The sequence below is a fragment of the Jaculus jaculus genome, chromosome X (genome assembly GCF_020740685.1).
Source record: "Jaculus jaculus isolate mJacJac1 chromosome X, mJacJac1.mat.Y.cur, whole genome shotgun sequence".
Taxonomy (NCBI): Eukaryota; Metazoa; Chordata; class Mammalia; order Rodentia; family Dipodidae; genus Jaculus; species Jaculus jaculus.
This window is the reverse complement of record NC_059125.1, coordinates 27989030-28008087: the sequence shown is the minus strand read 5'-3', so window position 1 is coordinate 28008087 and position 19058 is coordinate 27989030. Positions and strand designations below refer to the sequence as shown.

The 19058-nt window shown below is 40.4% G+C and overlaps 1 protein-coding gene across 4 annotated transcripts in view; it reads right to left on the bottom strand.

Moving 5' to 3' along the window:
• Pcyt1b (phosphate cytidylyltransferase 1B, choline) overlaps positions 1–19058 on the bottom strand; it is a 123862-nt gene that overhangs the window by 5313 nt on the left and 99491 nt on the right. For 3 of the 4 annotated variants that reach the window (XM_045140789.1, XM_004669995.2, XM_045140790.1), the window contains one exon: positions 15744–15932. In XM_045140789.1, coding sequence (XP_044996724.1) covers positions 15744–15932 — 189 coding nt within the window. Of the gene's footprint in view, positions 1–14835; positions 15051–15743; positions 15933–19058 lie in introns of those variants that run through there. The other variant, XM_045140791.1, reaches the window with a different exon arrangement.

Here is a 19058-nt window from a genome sequence, read left to right as displayed (position 1 = left end):
GCTAGGAGGACTCGCTGATAGATGGAAACATGTAAAGAAGAAAAGAAGTCAAGTGGCTCTAGTTTCTGGCCTTGGAACTGGAAAGGAACACCACCATTTTCTGAGGTAGGGAGGACTTGGATATGAGGAAGTTTGGGTGGTAAAATTAGTTTCCCCATTTATATTTTTTTAATTTTAATTGTTTTAGGTTTTTGAGACAGGGACTCATGTAGCCCAGGTTAGCCTCAACCTCACTATATAGCCCGGAATGGTGTTGAACTGATTCTTCTGCCTGTGCCTCCCATGTGCTTGGGTAACAGGTGTGCTCCATGATGTCTGGGTCAAAAAGCAAATTTCCAGTCTGAAACTTCAGGTCATTCTTGCATGGTGCTTTCAGATCTGAGCCCTTCTCTGATGTTTTTAGCCTTCTGGGAGACACAATATTGCTTTGGATGCTACCAGCCTAGATGCCTCCTGCCCTTTGCGTGGAGCTCAGCAATGCCCACCCCCTTCCACACTTGTCTACTACCTACCATGCAATGCTCTCCTGTGTCACCTGGGGCCTTCTGTTTGCTCATCGCTGAGCCTTGGTTCCCCCAACAGCCCAGTTCAAACTAGTTCTCATGGCCAATTTTTCTGGATGCCTGAGAATCCCTTATCCAGTGCATGCCACCAGAAGTATTTCATATTTTGTATTATTTTTGATTTAGAGAAGCATACACACACACACACACACACACACACACACACACACAAATAGCTCAGAGATGGGACCCAAATCTGGACAAGAAATTTATTGTTTTATATATACCTCATACACATAGTCTAAAGATAATTTTATATGGTATATTGGGTTCACCTCTATTTTGCCTGTGACCATCACATGAAGTCAGGCATGAAATTTTTCATTGTGACATCATCCTGTCAACTAGCAAGAGATTTCAGATGTTGGGGCCCTTCAGATTTCAGATTAACAATGTTCAATCTGTATTGGCCACCTTAGACTTTGAATGTCACAGACCATTATGGGGACTCTCTAGGGACAAAATGCTATACAGGAGGAAGAGGAAGCAGATCATATAGCTGAAGGAAGTAGCTATGCCTGACCTAGGTCTTTGCTACTGCAAAGAAAGCAAGCTTAGATGTGGGGGTAAACCCATGGGAGCTGGTAGAGAGAGGACTGGCTTAGTCGACAGTACTAAGTGCAATTTCTTTTTTAAAAAAATATTATTTATTTCCAAGGAAAGAGAGAAAGGGAGATAGAAAATCAATATAGTCAAAGGGGAAAGTGTGAGTGGGGGAGGGAGGGAATTAACATGGGAAATTTTTTATAATCATGGAAAATGCTAATAAAAATTAAAATAAAATAAAAAAATCAATATTGGTGCACATGCACCAAGGCCTCTTGCAAATAAGCTCCTTTACCTGCTGAGCCATCTCTCCAGTCCCTAGGTACAACTTCTTTGGCATGAGTACAACCCCAACAGCCTATGGGGTGGCAGGCAATGTACTGATATGCCAAAAGAAGGTAGGACTGCCTCATCAAGAGCTCACGGAAGATTTTGATCAAGGTAAGGGTATGATCAAACTTGTGCTTACAAAGCATCATCAGATGTACATGTAAAAGTAACAAAAAACCCCATAAAGACAAAGATTAATGCTTGACCATATAAAAACTTTGGAACTTCAAAAAACATCATGAGCCGGGCATGGTGGTGCACACCTTTAATCCCAGCACTCAGGAGGCAGAGGTAGGAGGATTGCTGAGAGTTCGAGGCCACCCTGAGACTACATAGTTAATTCTAAGTCAGCCTGGACCAGAGTGAGACCCTACCTCAAAAAAACACATGAGTAACTTCTCTGCCTTTTGGCTAAGATCAAGTCTAGTAAAAAACACCATAAAAGCTGAGGAGATAGATGCCTTAGTAAAGTGTTTTCCTTAAAGCACAGGGCCTGAGTTCAAGCTAGGGAGACAGAGATAGGAGGATCCCTCGAGCTTGCTGGCCTAACTAGTGAGCACCAGGCCAATAAGAGATCCTGTCTTTTAAAAAGATGGACAGTTTTCCTGTGGCATGGACACTCGCAATTGTCCTCTGGCCTCCACTGCACAAGCATACACATGCACATGCACCTGAATCCACATGTGCACCCACACATAGGTATGTGTGCATACACACACACACACACACACACACACACACACATTTTAAAAGAACCATAAAACAAACAAAAATATGGGAAATTTTACAACAGTGGCTGAGGGTTCAGGCATGCACAAGACCCGGGGTTGCATCCCCAGCACCACAAAGCAAATAGGTAGCTACAAATTATAAATCTGGGTGTATAAACAGTGCTTATAAGTAATAAAGGAAAAGATAAAAGCCTTGTGAAAGTAGAGCAGAATGGACCTTTGGCCAAGACAGCCAAGCTCAGGAAGCACATGGCAAATCTCATAAGTCAACACAGAACCTACTGAGTCAAATGAGAGGCCCAACAATCCTATAGCAATCTGGGAAAGAAGAGATCTCAAGTTTCCAGCTAAGATAACACAAGCAACACAGAAACAAGGTATGATCTAGCAATGCCAGTGAGGACTCCTGGAGGCCTGCCCAAGACCACAGCACCATTCCGCATTGCCATGGGGTTGGAATAATCTTCCATGCACCATCTTGAGGGAGGATTCAGGAAACAGGGTTTACCTGAAACAAACTGTTTTCAAGCACATAGAGATTGGTATATTGTTAATTGACTCATTTAAAGTTCACCTTTGTTTCTCCAATATTCCAGAACAGTAGCCTTAAAGAAAATTCAATCAGTTGCAAAAAAAAATTAGTAACAAATGCATATTTCAGAAGTGGTGACTTGTGCATGAAATCCTAGCATCTAGAAGGCTGAGGCAGGAGGATTGCCATGGGTTTAAGGTCAGCCTGGACTACCTAATGAATTCTAGGCCAACCTAGGCTACTGAGTGAGACTCTACCCCCCAAAAAAAGAAAAAGGAAGGAAGAAAATAAAGTAGAAAAAAGAAAAGAAAAAGGCATATGGCATTTATAAGTGGCTTACAAATTTATAAATGTATTAAAAAATGTTAGGCATCACCAATGACCAAATTATTGAAATGAGACTTTATACACACACACACACACACACACTGAGATAACGTAAGGTTTTTTTAAATTGGTAATGGTTAGAATGAATAAAGGCACAGTAAACAGCCATACTCCCGTTGCTACTGCTGGCAGGAAGATAACATAGCAACACTTTCCTCAGGGGTATTTTCTCTGGCAATATGTACAAAAGCTGTTTTTCCTGAAGAGACAATCAGACATGTAAGCAAATGTTTATTGTGGATATGCATATTGCAGTATCATAACAGATAAAACTGCAAACTCCCTAATCCTAGAGGAATCTTATGTAACTCCAAGAAGATATACTAACCAGCTGATAAAATCAGTTTCTTAGAGAATATTTAATAATATGAAAAAATATTCATGAGTCATGGCAAACTCAAAATGACTTTAGAATAGTATGTTCTGCATGATTTCAGTATTATAGAAGAAATGTATAGAATGTCAATGGAACAAAGTTCTGGTTGACAGGACTACAAGTGATTAAAAAAAAAACATTTTAGTTATTTATTTGAAAGAGAAAGAGAGGGAAGAAAAGAAGCAGATAGAGAGAGAGAGGGAATGGGTACACCAGCGTCTCCAGCTACTGGAAACAAACTCCAGACGCATGTGCCACCTTATGCATATGGCTTACATCGGACCTGTAGTATCGAACCAGGGTCCTTACACTTCAAAGGCAAAGTCCCCTTAAAGTCTTTACATTTTTTTTTCTTTTGGGGTATTGGGGATTGAACACAGGTCCTCCCACATTCTAGGCCAGTGTTCCACCATTAAAATATATCCTTACTATACTCTCTTTTTCCTCCCTCTTTCTCTTTCCTTCTTCATTTTTTTTCACACAGGGTTTTATTAAATTGTCCATACAGGCCTTGAACTTGCAATCCTACCTTAGCCTCCAGAGTAGCCGAGATTACAAAACTGTGCCATCAGGCTTGGCTAGTCATTGCTCTCTAATAGTTCTATAATGAATACAGGCAGCTCTTCATAGTGCTACTTTCATATCCATGTATTCAACAACTACAGGTCAAATTTATACTTGCAGTGGACATGTTCAGACTTTTTTCTTGTGGTGATTCTCTAAACAATATAATAAAATGGCTATATATATATGTATATGTATGTATGTATATATAGCATTTATGTTATATTAGGCATTATGTCATTGAGATGATTTATAATATGTGGGAAGATATAGATAGTTTACGTGCAAAATTTATGCCATTTGATACAAGGGCCTTGAGCATCCACAGTTTTTTATATCTGAGGGAAGTCCCAGACCAGTCCACAGAAGATACTAAGAGGTGGCTTTTGCCATCATAAAATCTATTGTGGAAAAGAAAGAAGGTCAAGTAACCTGGACAGATAATCAAGTGCAAGGGCAGGCATTGCAATAATGACACATGAGGAACATTAAAACCTGTTAGTTTCCTTTCCTAAGCTCTAGCTCATCTGTCTTTAGAGTCTCAAGTTTCTTCTGGAAAATATATTAGAGATGATTTGCCAATTACTGAGATCCTTTCCAAATTGAAAATTCCACATGTCTACAAAGACACCAATTATTTACCTTCCATTAAGGGAACTGATAATTCTACCAAAAGACATCCAACTCCCAAGAAATCGAACAGAAAAAAAATAGTGAGGTACAAGAGCATTACCTTAGATTAAGCCCATTTATGAGACAAACTCAAATGCCAAAATGATTGGGTGGCCTATTATTAACAGCAACATTAAAAAAAATCCTTGAACCTCTAGCAGGCACTTTAAAATATGTGTTTTTATTACTGTAATCTTTAAGTATATTTTTAGTGGCAGCCATTAGCCCTCCTGCTGTTAATGGATTGTCAGCAATTCCATTAGAAGCCCACTTTCTAAGAAATCTACATCTTGTCTACTCTAGTTTGAATCAAACCCATAACTGAGAATATTCTGCCTAAAAGGATGGAAGAATTTGAATCCTTAATGATAAACAATGGTGTTGTACTTCATAAAATGTGGTATCCATGCAAAACAAGCTGGGCCTTGCTTTGCAGGTTCTCTGATCTGTTTCTGGTGCACTTGCAAGGGTGGTTCCCCTGCAAAGGAGCTGAATCAAATCGGGTCTGGAGACAGTTTGTAATGAGCTTCCTGGGAAGAAAAGCACTTTAGAAATATAACAAATAATGAAGACCATGGCATGACATTTTCAAAGAGAAAAGGTATTTAAATTCAATCTTTTACTGTATTAAGTGGTTTCCATTTATAAAGTTTTCCCCCAAGAAAATAATCCCATTTATAGTCCTGTCCATATGAAAGTAATTTTCTATTTCCCTCCTACAAAGTTTTCCCTTTTAAGAAGTACTTAACATCTAGTGAGGCAGTAAATGTCTTGACAAATGCCTTTAAAGGTTTCCGTGTTTCAGATATATCCTGGCATATCAGTTAAAGTGAAGTTTTTTTTTAAAAAAGTATGATCTGGTTTGGATTTCTGGTAAGCAAGATGAAACCCAAGGAGAAATAAGAGCTGATGTTTCAGGGCCGGGCGTGGTGGTGCACGCCTTTAATCCCAGCACTCAGGAGGCCGAGGTAGGAGGATTTCTATGAATCCAACGCCACCTTGAGACTACACAGTGAATTCCAGGTCAGCCTGGGCTAGAGTGAGACCCTACCTTGAAAAAACAAAACAAAACAAAAATCATCATCATAATAAATAAAATAAATAATAAATTTAAAAAAGTTGATGTTTCAGTTGTGGCCAAATCAGTAAGTGTCATCATCATCCATGACTAGCCTTCCCCTGCCATGGTCTGTGTACCCGCTCTGCTGTAAGGACTTTAAATATGAGCCAATTATTCCCAACAATTCCAGTGGAGATAGCTGAGCTTACTTTTCCCATTTACAAATGCTGTGATTAAGGGGTAGAGGTGCAAATGAACTTGCCAACACAGGGTGGGGTGTGGCTCAGTGGAAGAGCATATGGGAGCCATGGATACACCTTAGTGTGGAAAAACAAATGATGACAACAAAAGAATGTGCCTCACAGCTCAAGTGAATCCATACTAATGATGTCTCTCTTGTAATTACCTACTTTCATGGTAAAAGATACTTGGACACTTGTGTACTTGCTTTAGATAATTAAAAAGTAAACATTCATTTATGTGTGTATGTGGATGTGTTCATGCATGCCATGGGCATGCATGTAGAGGTCAGTGGACAGTTTTCAGGTTGGTCCTCACCTGTCCGCTTCATTATGAGTGTTTTTTGTGCTGTAAATTTTTGCTCTGCTCTCTTCTTTGTTGTACTCACCATTAGCCTCGGGGAAATTCTCTTGTCTCCGCCTACTATCTCATATTATGTCAGTGTGTGAGAGGACAGAAGTTTCTTTTTTTTAAAGAGAGAGTGAGACACACACACACACACACACACACACACACACACACACACACACACACAGATGCTTGCCCCACCTAGTGGGCATGTGCGACCTTGCACTTGCCTCACCTTTTGTGCATCTGTCTTATGTGGGATCTGGAGAGACAAACATGAGTCCTTAGGCTTCTCAGGTAAGCACCTTAACCACTAAGCCATCTATCCAGCCCAGCTTCTGGTTTTTGACGTGGGGTCTGGGGATCAACTCAAGTAGCCCAACTTGAGCAGTGAGTGTGCTTTATTCACTAAGCTACCACCCGGCCTTGTTTAAAGATAAATTTTCAAAACTGACTCTGCACTTGCTACTTAAGCATGAGGGCCTCTTGGGCTGGAGAGTGGCAAATTTGACTCCCCAGAACTCATAAAAAGTTGGGCATGACCACACACATGTGTGACCATAGAGAACACCTGATGGCTGGGTGTGGTGGTACATGTCTTTATAATCCCAGCACTCAGGAGGCAGAGGTAGGAGGATCACCATGAGTTTGAGGCCACCCTGAGAACATATAGTGAATTCCGGGTCAGCCTGAGCTAGAGTGAAAACCTACCTCAAAAAACAAACAGCAACAAAAAAAGACCTGCCCTTGGCATACATGCAAATGGGCCTCATTCATCTGCACACACACGTGTATACACCAAATGCATACTGTACACATACATACATACAAATTTGCAAAAGCTGCTACAACATTGATCCATGCTAGAAGATGGGCAAACCTTGAATGTATTATGCCAAGTAAAATAAGCTAGATGCAGGACAAATACTGTATTATCAAATACTACTTATATGTGCTACGTAGAAGAGTCAAATTCATAAAGAAAGGAAGGAGAAAGGTGTTGCCAAAGGCTTGGAGGGATTGCTTTAAGGGTACAGTTTATTTTTTAATGCATGTGTGCATATGTGTGTGTGCATGTTTGTGTGTGTGTAGCTGCATGTGCATGTGTGCATGCATGTGGATGCCAGAGGGCAACCTAGGGTGACATTTTCAATGCTATCTATCTCCTTAGAGACAGAGTCTCTCATCTCTCATTGTCCCAGAGCTCACCAATTAGGCCAGTCTGGCTTCTCAGTGAGCCCCACAGATCTGCCTGTCTCTGCCTCTCCGGCACTGGGACTACAGGTGCATGCCACCACACTCACCATTTTTGTTTGTTTGTTTGTTTTTATTTTTTATTTTTTTATGGTAGAGTTTTACCCCAGGCTAGGCTGACCTAGAATTTACTATGTAGTCTCAGGTTGGCCTTGAACTCATGTAGATCCTCTTACCTCTAACTCCCAAGGGCTAGGATTAAAGATGTACCCCCACTATGCCTAGCATTGCTAATTTTTTAAAACATTTTTAAAATATTTTATTAATTTGCAATCATAGAGGCAGTGGGAGAGAGACAGAGACAGGGACAGAAACAGAGAAAATGGGTGCACTAGGGTCTTTTGCCACTGCAAAAGAACTCCAGAAGCATGTGCCACTTCGTGCATCTGGCTTTACATGGGTAATGGGGAATCAAACCCAGGCCATTGGGCTTTGCAAGCAAGCTTCTTTAACATCTGAGCCAGCTCTCCAACCCCTAATTACCAACTTTTTAATTGTGACAAATAAATTTACAATTTTCCATTTTAACTTTTTATTTTCAGTACTGAAGACCAAACCTTGTGTATGCCTGGCCAGTGCTTTACCATTGAGTTATGCCTCAGCTTCATTTCAACTTTTTTTTTTTTTTCATTTTCCAAGATAGCATCTTTCTCTGGTCGAGGCTGACCTGGAATTCACTATGTAGTCTTAGGCTGGCCTCAAATGCACAGCATCCTCCTACCTCTGCTTCCCGAGTGGTGGGATCAAAAGGGTGCGCCACCATGCCTGGCAATACACGCAGCTTTTTTACTTGGGTACTGGGGATACAACTCAGGTACTCACATGTACACAGCAAATACTTTAACAACTGAATGGTCTTCATAGCACCTAAAATGTGTTGTTTCTCTATTTGGGATGATGGAAACATCCTGGAAATGGACAATGGTGATGGTTATACAATATTTTGAATATACTTAATGATGCTGTTCACTTAAAAATAGTTATAATGGCCGCATGTGGTGGTGCACATAGCAATTGGAGGTTGGGGAGCTGGCCCAGCAGTTAAAGGCGCTTGCAAAGCCTGATGGCCTAGGTTTGATTCCTCAATACCCATGTCAATCCAGATGCCCAAAGTGGCACATGCTTCTGGAGTTCTTTTGTAGTGGCAAGAGGCTCTGGTGCATCCATTTTCTCCCTCGCTCTCTCACTTTCCCTCTCCACCTCCTCTATGCTTGCAAATAAATAAAATACAATTGTTTTTGTTTAATCTAGCAATGCCATGCTAGTCAGTGTACCCCTTTAATCCTAGCACTTGAGAAGCAGAGGTAGGAGGATCACCATGAGTTCAAGGTCACCCTGAGACTACATAGTGAATTTCAGGTCAGTCTGGGCTAGAGCCACACCCCACCTTGGAAAACAAAAACAAAATCACAATGCCCTCACATTATTTCAATTTTGGTTTCCCCAAAAGCAAACACGCAGGTTTTTTTTTTTTTTTTTTTTTTTTTTTTTTACTGCTGAGGATTAAATTCAGGGCCTTGTATTTAGTAGCAAGAGTTCCACCACTGAGCTAAGTCCTCAACCCCCCACACAGTCTGTTTTGTAAAAGTAATCTCATGTATCATATGGCACATGATTTTGTGACTGGTCTGGGACAGGAGAATAAACTCCTGGTTTAAAAAAACCTGGTGTCTGATAAACTAAAAATCTGCATTAGATTTAAGATCATTCTCTCCTGGTGCTAAATTAAAGGGCCCATGTTGACATGGCAAAAAAAAAATAGACACACTTCATTTTAAACAGGAAGGAATTTATTCTCAGAGTCAGTGAAGAAATACAGTGGCAGATCATTCAAAATGATAGTTTTAATATTTTATTTATTTATTTGAGAGAGAGAGGGGTGGAAAGAAGGGGCATGCCAGGGCCTCCAGCCATTGCAAACAAACTCCAGAAACAAGCTCCCCATGTGCATCTGGCTTACGTGGGTCCTGAGAAATCAAACCTGGGTTCTTAGTCTTAGCAGACAAGTACCTTAACTGCTGAGCCATCTCTCCAGCCCCAGAATGATAGTTTTAGAAAACAGCATCTGTAGTTGAGGTGCTAATATTTAAATAGGTTGTGTCTGCTCTGGGAATTCAGATAGTTCAAACAAAAATAATAAAGTTTCCTTTAGAAGATCCTGTCACCAAAAGCAAACCATGAGTGCTGGGCCAATATGCTTGACCCTGAATAGTGAAGAACCATTTGGAGACAGCCCCACCTCCCACATGGCAACAAAGCTGCCCAACTGACCTTGTGAAAGCTCTTTCCTCCAGACCATGTGCCTTCAGAGAGAATACCCACGAGCAAAGGCAATACTGAGTCTTTTTAAGAGAGGTATTGTTGTTTGGACTGGAATGTCCCCCAGATGCCTAAATTGTTAAAGGCTTGCTTTCTTGCCCATAGCACTTCTGGGAGATGGTAGAAACTTTCACAATTGAATCCTAATGAGAAGTCTTCTCTTGCTGGGTAAATTCCCTTGAAGGGAATTGCCGGGCGCCACCCCCATCCCTGTCCCCTTGCCTCCTAGGTCCTGTGAGATGACTAGCTTCCTCCACTATATGCTTCCACCATGAAGTGCTCTCTCACTCACCACACGCCCAAAGGCAACAGGGCCAACTAACCAAAGACTAAAGCCTCTGAAATTCTCTCTTTCTGCTTTGCAGAAAGCTTTATTTGCTACATCCATCTTAAGAATGCACTACAAATAGTACAAGAGTCAAAATGTTTTTGGAATACAAAGCTAAAGATGTTTAAAGACTCGTCTGTTTGAAAATATTTGTTCTTTGTTCTTAATCTTAAAAAAGTTCACATGTTAAGTTAAAATTCACCTCAGTGGTGTACATGAAATTATTTTTCCCTCTTTTTAAAAACTGTTTCAGGGCTGGAGAGATGGTTTAGTGGTTAAGCACTTGCCTGTGAAGCCTAAAGACCCTGGTTTGAGGCTCAATTCCCCAGTACCCATGTAAGTCAGATGCATAAGGTAGTGCATGCATCTGGAGTTCCTTGCAGTGGCTAGAGGCCCTGATGCGCCCATTCCCTCTCTCTCACTAATAAAAAAAATAATAAAATATTTACTTTTGTTTATTTATTTATATTAGAGAGAATGTTTAAATGAGACTGGGTGAAGCAAGATCTGTAGCCGCTGCAAAGGAACTCCAGATGCATGCACCACCTTGTGCATCTAGCTTACATGGGTCCTGGAGAATCCAACCTGGGTCCTTTGGCTTTGCAGGCAAGCACCTTTACTGCTAAGCCATCTCTCCAGCCCTTTTCTTCTTTTTTATTTTTACTTTATATATATATATATTTTTATTTATTTATTTGAGAGCGACAGACACAGAGAGAAAGACAGATAGAGGGGGAGAGAGAGAGAGAATGGGCACGCCAGGGCTTCCAGCCTCTGCAAACGAACTCCAGACGCGTGCGCCCCCTTGTGCATCTGGCTAACGTGGGACCTGGGGAACCGAGCCTCGAACCGGGGTCCTTAGGCTTCACAGGCAAGCGCTTAACCGCTAAGCCATCTCTCCAGCCCTACTTTATATTTTTTCAAGGTAGGGTCTCACTAGAGCTAGAGCTGAGGATGACCTGGAACTCACTCCGTAGTCCCAGGCTGGCCTTAAACTCACAGCTCTCCTCCTACCTCTGCCTTCTAAGTGCTAACTTTTCCTCTTTTTAAAGTTATTGTCTTGGTTTTGTCTTATGCTAATGCAAGGCTGAGTAACAGATGTCTTCTATGGTTAGAATATAGGCTAGTATGACTCAAAACAACTTAGAAGACTTGAGTTAAATAAGTAGAGTAATGTGATTGGAAAATAAAAATTTGGACAATCCGCCAATCAGACTGAATAAAGTGGAAACAGAAAATACATTATAGTAATTAAGAAGGACATAGTTTGCTTGCTTCAAATTCCCAAACACCACTGTGGCATGAAGCGTCCAAGATAAGACTCCAAGATGACCTCAAGGGCCCCATCTCCTGAGATTCACCTCCTTGTGTGGCATCCTCCCACAATAGTTATGAAGCAAATTTCAACATTCCCTGGGGCCAGAATGAATGTCTGTAAAGTTGGAGGAGGCAGAGAAACCCTGGGAACTGATATAGCCATGCAAAACTAGAGTTCATGACCTTCGTAAAAATATTGCCGAAGCCAAGTAAACAAAGTCAGCCTATTTTGTTGCTAATGTTGTTTAAGATAGGGTCTCACTCTTTAGCTCAGACTGGGCTGAACTCATGATAAAAGTCTGCCTGTCAAATCTGATCTACCAAACATTCAGTTGTAATCCAACCTCTGTATTTAGCATAAGCAATGAAAAACTAATGAGATGTATATGTATATGGATTATTTAGGCCTCATTATATACTTTTGCTGGAGGGTTCTGTAAATCAGTTTTCCTCACACATCCTTTCATTTAGATATTCCTTCACTGTAGAAACATTTATGGAGTCTCTTCTACTATAAGCTACATAGTATCCTGCATACCAATCCTGCTGTACCAAATTTTAAACCTTAAACCCTTCTATTTTGCACTTTTCCAAATTTGGATTATTTGTATCAGTACTGTATTTGCAGGTTATGAAGATTCCTTATTTTTTAGCTTTATTTATTTATTTATTTGAGAGTGACAGAGACAAAGAGAGAAAGAGGCAGATAGAGAATGGGTGTGCCAGGGCCTCCAGCCACTGCAAATGAACTCCAGATGCATGTATCTGTACCCCCCCCCCCCGGCTTATGTGGAATCTGGGGAATTGAGCCTAGAACTGGGGTCCTAGGCTTCACAGGCAAGCACTTAACCACTAAGCCATCTCTCCAGCCCAAGATTCCCTATTTTAAGAAATGAGTTCCAGTCCCAAATCCACAAATAAAGAATTATTATAATAATAGCATATTCATGAAAAGCAAATTACTTATCTTGGCGTTTAACATCCTTGTAACTATTCCTGTACGTTTAATGTCAACAGAAAAAAGTAATATCTAAGTCTTGCTGATACAGTAAATTAATGTTAATAACAGTTTTGACACTAATAGCAAGTTTTAAAAAGAAAAACCTCCAGTCTCTAAGCCGAGTTTCATGTCTTCAAAATCACCTCAGCTCGCTGTTACCAGACTCCCAAGAACAACTTCAGCTACTATTGCACCTTCATTGGGAGCCTGAATTGATTGGGAGATAGAAAGTTTCTACAAAATTATATCCTTGCCTTGCCTTTGCTCACCCCAGGTGGAAAAAACATCCACCCCCTGAGTAACAATCTGAGGCCTTTTCAGCAGAGACATTTCTGGAGCCCTGTAAGCAAATAAGTAGCTGTATGGCTTCATTAAAAACCTGCTCACTATTTCTTCAGAGCCTGAAGATTAATTGTGAAAATGCAAACTACTAAGGCACACATTAGATCAAATGAGAGTTCAGAATTTATGTTCAGAGATCAGAGAACAGAGTGTTCACTCTGTCTTTGTGTTCTTCCATAGTGCCATGCATAGACAAGAAGATTAACAAATGTGCCACGACTTTAAATCATCTGAGCTGAACATTTTAACAGGCTTTGGGAAAATGAAAGAAAAAAAAAATGAAAAGGAGCCCAGTGCTTGGCTCTTCCACTTTTGCCAGCGCTTTCTGGAAGTTCTTAAGAGCTCAAGTAGAATTTGCACACTCTCCACCCTCTCAAACTCAGCTTGGAGATAGGATATGGTTGGCCTATAACATCTACTTCCATAATGACTTAGAGGCCTCCAGGGCTTTAAGCATCTCTTCCAACTTTCCGAACTTTGTTCTTTTTCTATTACTAATTGAATGTTTTGCTTTTAGATAATTCTATAATGAATGAACTCAAATGAGCAAAGGCAGCAGTGACAACCCATCAATAAAATAATTAAGATGAAGTGGATTTTTATTAGACTTCTCATATCATAATATGAAATCTCTGCTACTTAAAATAAGAAAAATCAAATAGAATCATTTCTTTTTGTTTTAAAAATGAAATTAGCTTTAGGAGTGTTTCATAGAATTCTCATCAACTCTGCTGACAGTACTGGCTATTCACTCTGGGAGGAACATGCACAATAGGAATGTCAATAAAATACAGGGCAATTTCCCAATTTTTCTTTTCCTTCCTTTCTTTTTTAAAAATTATTTTATTTTATTTATTTGAGGTGGGGGTAAGAGAGAATGGGCATGCCAGGGCATCAGCTGCTGCAAACAAACTCCAGAAGCATGTTCCACCTTGTACATCTGGCTTATGTGGGTCCTGGGGAATCAAACTTGGGTCCTTTGGCTTTGTAGCAAGTACCTTAACTGCTAAGCTATCCCTCCAACTCCCTTCCTTTCTGTCTTTCTTTTATTGTTTTCTTCTTTCTTTCTATATTTTTCTTTTAGGCTGGGTCTCACTCTAGCCCAGAATGACTTGGAGCTTACTCTATATCCCAGGCTGGCCTAAAATTTATTCATATCTAAGCCTCCCAAGTGCTGGGATTATATAAGTGTGAAGTACCACACTCGGCTTCTCCAGAATTTTCTTTTCCCTTTCCCTAGTTAACATTCACAGTTGTCTATATAAGTTAGGCAAATAAAAATCTACATTTTGGGGGCTGGAGACATGACTTAGTGGTTACAGTGCTTGCCTGCAAAGCTTGAGGACTTGGGTTCAATTTCCCAGTCCCCATGTAAAGCCAGATGCACAAGGGAGCACATATATCTGGAGTTCATTTGCAGTGCCTAGAGGCCCTGGTGAGCCCATACTTTCTATCTACTTCTTTCTCTCATAAATAAATGAATAAATAAAATAATTTTTAAAAATCTACACTTTCTATATCATATCATGACCTCAATTCCTTAAGATTTTTGAGACTTAGTCCTAACACTTACATGGTATGGAAAAAGGGGAAAATCTGGGTACAATGGGGCACAGACACAGGGGAAAATTCTATGGTTCTCTTCCTTGCCAGTGGGTGATAGAGGAGAGTTCCTCATGACAAAAAGTAGTGGGTGCAGCTACATTTCTTTTGCATTCTCCTCTGAGTGTGGAACAGTATTCTCCAAGTATAATGGCTACTGACAACTTAAAAAAAATTATTTATTAATTTGACAGAGAGAGAGACAGAGAGAGAAATGGGCATGCCAAAGTTTCATGTTTTTGTGAATAAACTCCAGATGCATGCACCATTTTGCACATCTGGCTTCACATGGGTACTGAGGAATTGAACCTGGGTCTACAGGCTCTGCAAGCAACTTCCTTTAACTACTGAGCCATCTCTCTAGCCCAGCCACTGCCATCTTAATTGGAGAAGCTGTGATTACTCTTAGGAGAACCTAAAGATTGGGATGGTTGGTGTGTAGGAGGAGGAGAGGGTCATTACACTGTCACCTGAGATTCCATCCAGCCATTCACTCCTTCCTGTACACCTCTCCCAGGTGCATGTTGTCTCAGGAGGTGCTAGAGTATATAGAGGGAGGAAGGTTAGTTGAAGCAAGCGTGGAAAATCCATCTCTGCAGCTATGGAGAAGTCACCATCCATGCTGGGGTAGAATTCTATGGCCATACAACTGTCTTGGGCTCATCCATGCTCCTGTAAATAACCCTTCTCCCATGTTCCCATAAGTAATTTCATGAAGCTACCCCTGAGTGCAATCATTACTTTGGTCTATTGTTGGTGCTGTATTTGGGATGAGCAGATTCTTGCTCATATCTCCCCAGGAAAAGTTAATGTACTATCTCCCCAAAACAAAAATATCTGTGGTTGATCTAAAAGTGCATTGGCTTCATCTTCCAACACAAAGTCCAAGCTCCTCTGACCTGCTTCACCCTTACTTCTAAGCTTTGCATCATCTCCAACAGGGACACTTGAATGAGCCGAGAAACCAACATCTACCATAGTAGACTTCTAATGGTAAGCTCTAGATGGGGAGTAGAAACAGAGCAGTCCTGGCTTTGCATGCTGTTGTGTACCACATTGAAGGATAAATCAGTAACTGAATAAAGAAGTGACATGGACTTGAATTCACCTGGGATGATGACCAAGCAGAGGCCACACAGTGGAGTGAAATAAGAGACACCTTTAAGTGGATTCATGAAGAGGATAAACTGAGAATACTTAACATTATGAGTACAAGTAAAATAATTACATACCCATGCTCCATCAGGGCCAAACAGCTCTAGGAAGTTGCCAATGAATTCCCTTGACTTCTCCTCCCATTTTTGAATTAGATCATGACTCTTTTCTTCCACTCGGTTAACAAATTCCTTTGACCTCTCTTCCACATTCTTGACCTTTTCTTTCATCTTGTCTACTTGGTTCTGGAAACGGTATTTCTTCTCCTGGTTAAAATTTACAAAAGAAACAAATGAATTGATCCAAGACGACATAAGAGACAACAATCACTCAAACTAATGGTTATATTTTATGTCAACTTGGGTTTGTTCCTAACCAAAAGTCAGGGATGTCACCAGTTCACAAAGGCCAGATTGATGGGAAGGCATATTTCTTGTAAGGAACGTCACTTGTTATTAATATCTTCAGATATGGAAAGGGAGGTACATGTGGTTATACTATCTTCAGTCTATTAAATGTATATTAGTTGAACTCATGAGAGAAGAATGAAAAATATACTACTGCCCTTTAATAGGCAAAAATTTCCACTTGGCTTTGCTGAGATTTAGACAAAAGTATGAGTTATGTACAGAATAACTGCTAAGGCTGCCTGAAATGTCTGTTTTGCTAGAACAGTGTTAGAACTTACATTAAGTGGCCACTGACTGGGCCTATGTCTTTTGCTAAAATTTTCACTGCAATGGTATTTTCCACTAAGGTAGTTGAAGTGTTTTGGTTTTCTTGGACATAAAAAAAACCTTTTGCGCTGGGCATGGTGGCACACGTCTTTAATCCCAGCACTTGGGAGGCAGAGGTAGGAGGATTGCTGTGAGTTCAAGGCCACCCTGAGACTACATAGTGAATTCCAGGTCAGCCTAGGCTAGAGTGAGACCCTACCTCGAAAAACCAAACAAAAAAAAAAAAAAAAAAAAAACCTTTTGGGGGCAGAAGAGGTGGTTCAGCGGTTAAGGTGCTTGCATGCAAAACCTAATGATCCAGGTTTGATTCCCCAGAACCCACATAAAACCAGTTGCACAAAGTGGCACATGCATCTGGCGTTCATTTGCAGCAACTGGAGGCCCTGGTATGCCCATTTTCTCTCTCTTTCTCTCTCCCTCCCCCCCCCCGTCTCTTCTTTATCTCTCTTTGCTTACAAATAAATAAATAAATAAATAAATAAAAAGAAACAATTGTTCTGATAGTCTCTCTGAATTTGGATTTTGTTCTTATAGCCTTTATGCAACAATGCTGTCCACCTATATTCCTGAAAGCCACTGTGTATTGGTCAAGTTATTTGTCACCTGTAAACCTCAATTTTCTGATCTTTAAATGGAGGTGATAATCACCCCTGTCTCACAGGATTGTTGTGGCAATCAGACAAGGTCATGCACACAAGTGCTTGTTTCAAAGCCCAACACTTACAGTAAGTGTTCCACATATGTTGGATCTGTTTTAAATATTAAGTGGCATAGGCATTTATTTGCATTACCCAATAAGCATGTTATCAGAACAATGACGATAACATGAGACAAAGGGTCTTTCCTATGAAAATCATGATCTATTTTTTTCTAAAGACATGATAGGATGGATATACTGCTTTTCTTTACTATGATGGGACTCAAGTTCATTCTGTTGACTTTTCTGAAATAACTTGAATGTTTTTAAACTGGCTCAACATTTCCTGGTTTAGACATTTCAACCCTTGTTGCATTTTTAGGATGGAATATGAGCTGTGTATATTACCACTTAGCAACATATTTGCACGTACATGCCATAGGAAGTCACTCTACCTTTTATCATTTACTATGAGTTGCTTAAGTTTTCTGGGTCTTTCCTTTCCCACTTCTATGTAGAATATTTTCATTCATTACCCATCCACAGTAGGCTTATCACACGGATTAAATGAGATAATATAGGTAAAACACTTAGATGGGTATATAATAAGCTCATTATAAGTGTTAGCTATTGTTTTTAAATCATGCTCCTCTATAGTTTGTTTTGCACTGCAAACAGCAGACTGAGCACTGGCTGGGAGTCAGGAGATTAGGAGAGAGATGCCACCTCCACCTCTCCTTTACTTAAAGAATGCTGACCAGGGCAGCTCTCTTGGCTCAGCTTTCCTTATCTCAAAATTGAGGGCTATAGACTGGATGACTGGCCTCCGTCAGGTCTCTGCCACTTCTAAGGTTCTGTGATTCATTTATACACCCATTCAACACATTCAATTTCCTGTCTGAGCTGTGACCAGGTTTGTTGTCACAGAAAGGCAGCAAGCACATCCCCACTGTCCTCATGGTTCCCTGAGCTAAGTGGCTTATCTAAAGACCATTTAAAAAGAGTGAGCAATAACTTTTGGAAATGGCTCACAATGCTTGGATGGTTGACTGAATTCAATTTAAAATAACAGACAGTTTAATTTATTGAAATAACCAGGGCTTTATTCTCTATAAGATACCAAATCATCACGTTGACTGATTTTTTTTTTTTCCAGCCACTTGTTTGGGTGCCACTCGAACCTGACATTTTCCATTTTGTTGCCCGGCTTGCATGAAGCCAGAGGGCCTGGATTCCAACACTCCCTACTTCATGAAGACAATTAATAATCACTGATTTTCAATTAATGAACCCCTTCTGTTTTGAAGGTACCGATGATCAATTGTGTAAGCTGTTAGATAATTATACATTGAAATTACCCTTTGAAAATACACCATCTATCTGTGGCCAGGGGAGGCTGGAATTCTAGATGTGTCTACAGAACACTGGTTTGAGTCAAAATAGAGGCTCCCTGGAGGCCTGGCAACTAGTTGTCCAGACTCACTAACATCACCCCCAGCCACCCAGCTACACTCTGCCTCATAACAGCTTGTTTTGCTTGTTTTAAAGATTGTTTTAACAGTGCTCTATTATTAAACTAACAGCAGCTCTGTGGGAACAATAAGGTAGAAATACAAAAGGAAGCCAAAGACTTCAGGCTTTATTTAAGCAGCTGTAATTTCTCTGGACAATAAAAAACAGCTGTTAAGGTTTCTAATAAGCATCTGCAAGGCCTTAATAAAATGAAAATTGTAAAATGTTAAAACAAGAAAGCATTTGCTCTGAGCTTAGCATCTCATTGCCTCTGCCCTCCTTCCTTTCCTTTGAGCAGAAGATAACACTTGCCTTCCCAAGAGGCAGATTTCCCAGAAACCTTTTGCTCACATCTAAAAACTAAAGAGGAAGGTTGGGTCGAGGGGAGGGAAGTTAGGAAACTCCTTTATAAAATGTGGAGCTCACTATTTAAGCTACTTGGTTAACTGCTGCTACTCCTTTGGACACTGGTTTCCTCATCTGTAAACTGAGGATAAAGCACATTA